The sequence below is a fragment of the Sinocyclocheilus rhinocerous genome, unplaced genomic scaffold (genome assembly GCF_001515625.1).
Source record: "Sinocyclocheilus rhinocerous isolate Xijiao unplaced genomic scaffold, SAMN03320098_v1.1 C36447600, whole genome shotgun sequence".
NCBI lineage: Eukaryota > Metazoa > Chordata > Actinopteri > Cypriniformes > Cyprinidae > Sinocyclocheilus > Sinocyclocheilus rhinocerous.
Window position 1 is genome coordinate 1 of NW_015781204.1, and position 1144 is coordinate 1144.

The 1144-nt window shown below is 34.8% G+C and overlaps 1 protein-coding gene across 1 annotated transcript; it reads right to left on the reverse strand.

The window, feature by feature from the left end:
- Window positions 1-3: 3 nt before the first annotated feature.
- LOC107736031 (serine/threonine-protein phosphatase 2A 55 kDa regulatory subunit B beta isoform-like) lies at window positions 4-538 on the reverse strand (the record flags this gene model as incomplete). Its single annotated transcript, XM_016547547.1, has 3 exons — window positions 4-110; window positions 183-295; window positions 397-538. Coding segments are annotated over 3 exons (362 nt in total), but the record flags the coding sequence as incomplete, so codon positions are not given.
- Between the last annotated feature and the right edge of the window lie 606 nt (window positions 539-1144).

Here is a 1144-nt window from a genome sequence, read left to right on the forward strand (position 1 = left end):
TCACAGTCACTGTTGACACTGATGGAGTTGATGTGATATGCATGTGCGTTAGCAAAAACACGCCGTGGGGACGCCTCCACCAGGAGATCCATCGGCCGCAGGACAGGGACCTAGACAGTCCAGAAACTCACATCAGGCAACAAGAAGAAACAAAAGAAAACAGATGGAGAAATGCTGCACACCTGTAGAGTGGTGATTGTAGAGAGGTCCTTCAGTCTGCCCTCCTCGTCTCTCAGATTGTAGCCTTCTGCTCGCTTGTCTTTCTCACTCACCTTCCATAGCTTCACGGTCTTATCTGACAAGAAACACAAAAAGTATGATATTCTTAAAGAAACAGCACTGTGTTTTGGCATTGTGCTATATAAAGTTATATTAGCAAGCGTTTTCAGCTCTTACCATTGGTGGAGAGGAGGAAGTGGGCGGGGTTATGCGGAGGCAGCCAGCGAATCTTATTGATTTTCTCTTCAATCTCCAAACTTTTCAGGTAATCGAACTCAGGCTCATGACTCTGAAATGTACTATAAACATTATATTCGCCCTAAAAGAGAGAGGTAAGGGGACAAGATAACAGAAAGTAGTGACATTTTTTTTTTCATCAATGAATGAATTGTCCACAATTAATTCCCATTTGCAGCAACAGAAAAAAAAAAATCGAAATAGCATTTCTATGACTCTCCAAAAAGGGGGAAAAAAATACTGAGAGATTAATGTAATTAGTCAGAAGAAAGAACGGTTTCAAATTTGCTGTCACTCCCTCAGCTGTCAGTATTAGAAATTCTCACGCAGCGGCTTTAACTAGTTTTATGTAATTTAATTTTAAAGGTAATATAACACAAAGTATAGTTTTATAAATGCACTTTAATATTTTTAAGAATGGAAATGTAAAAAACTTTGCTAGATTCACAATGTTAATAACTGTGAAAAAGCATCATTACAGTCTGTGAAAAGGGTCCATGATTTGTTTTTATCTTAATTTTGCTGCTTACTTCCTATATTAAGATATTTGAGTAAATATTGTAATAATAGGTTTTATTTATTTATTTACTACGTAAATATTATGTTAAAACATTATTTATTATAATAAATATAATGTACTGTATATAGTAAAATAAAAACAATATAAAATTACATATAAAATAATTTA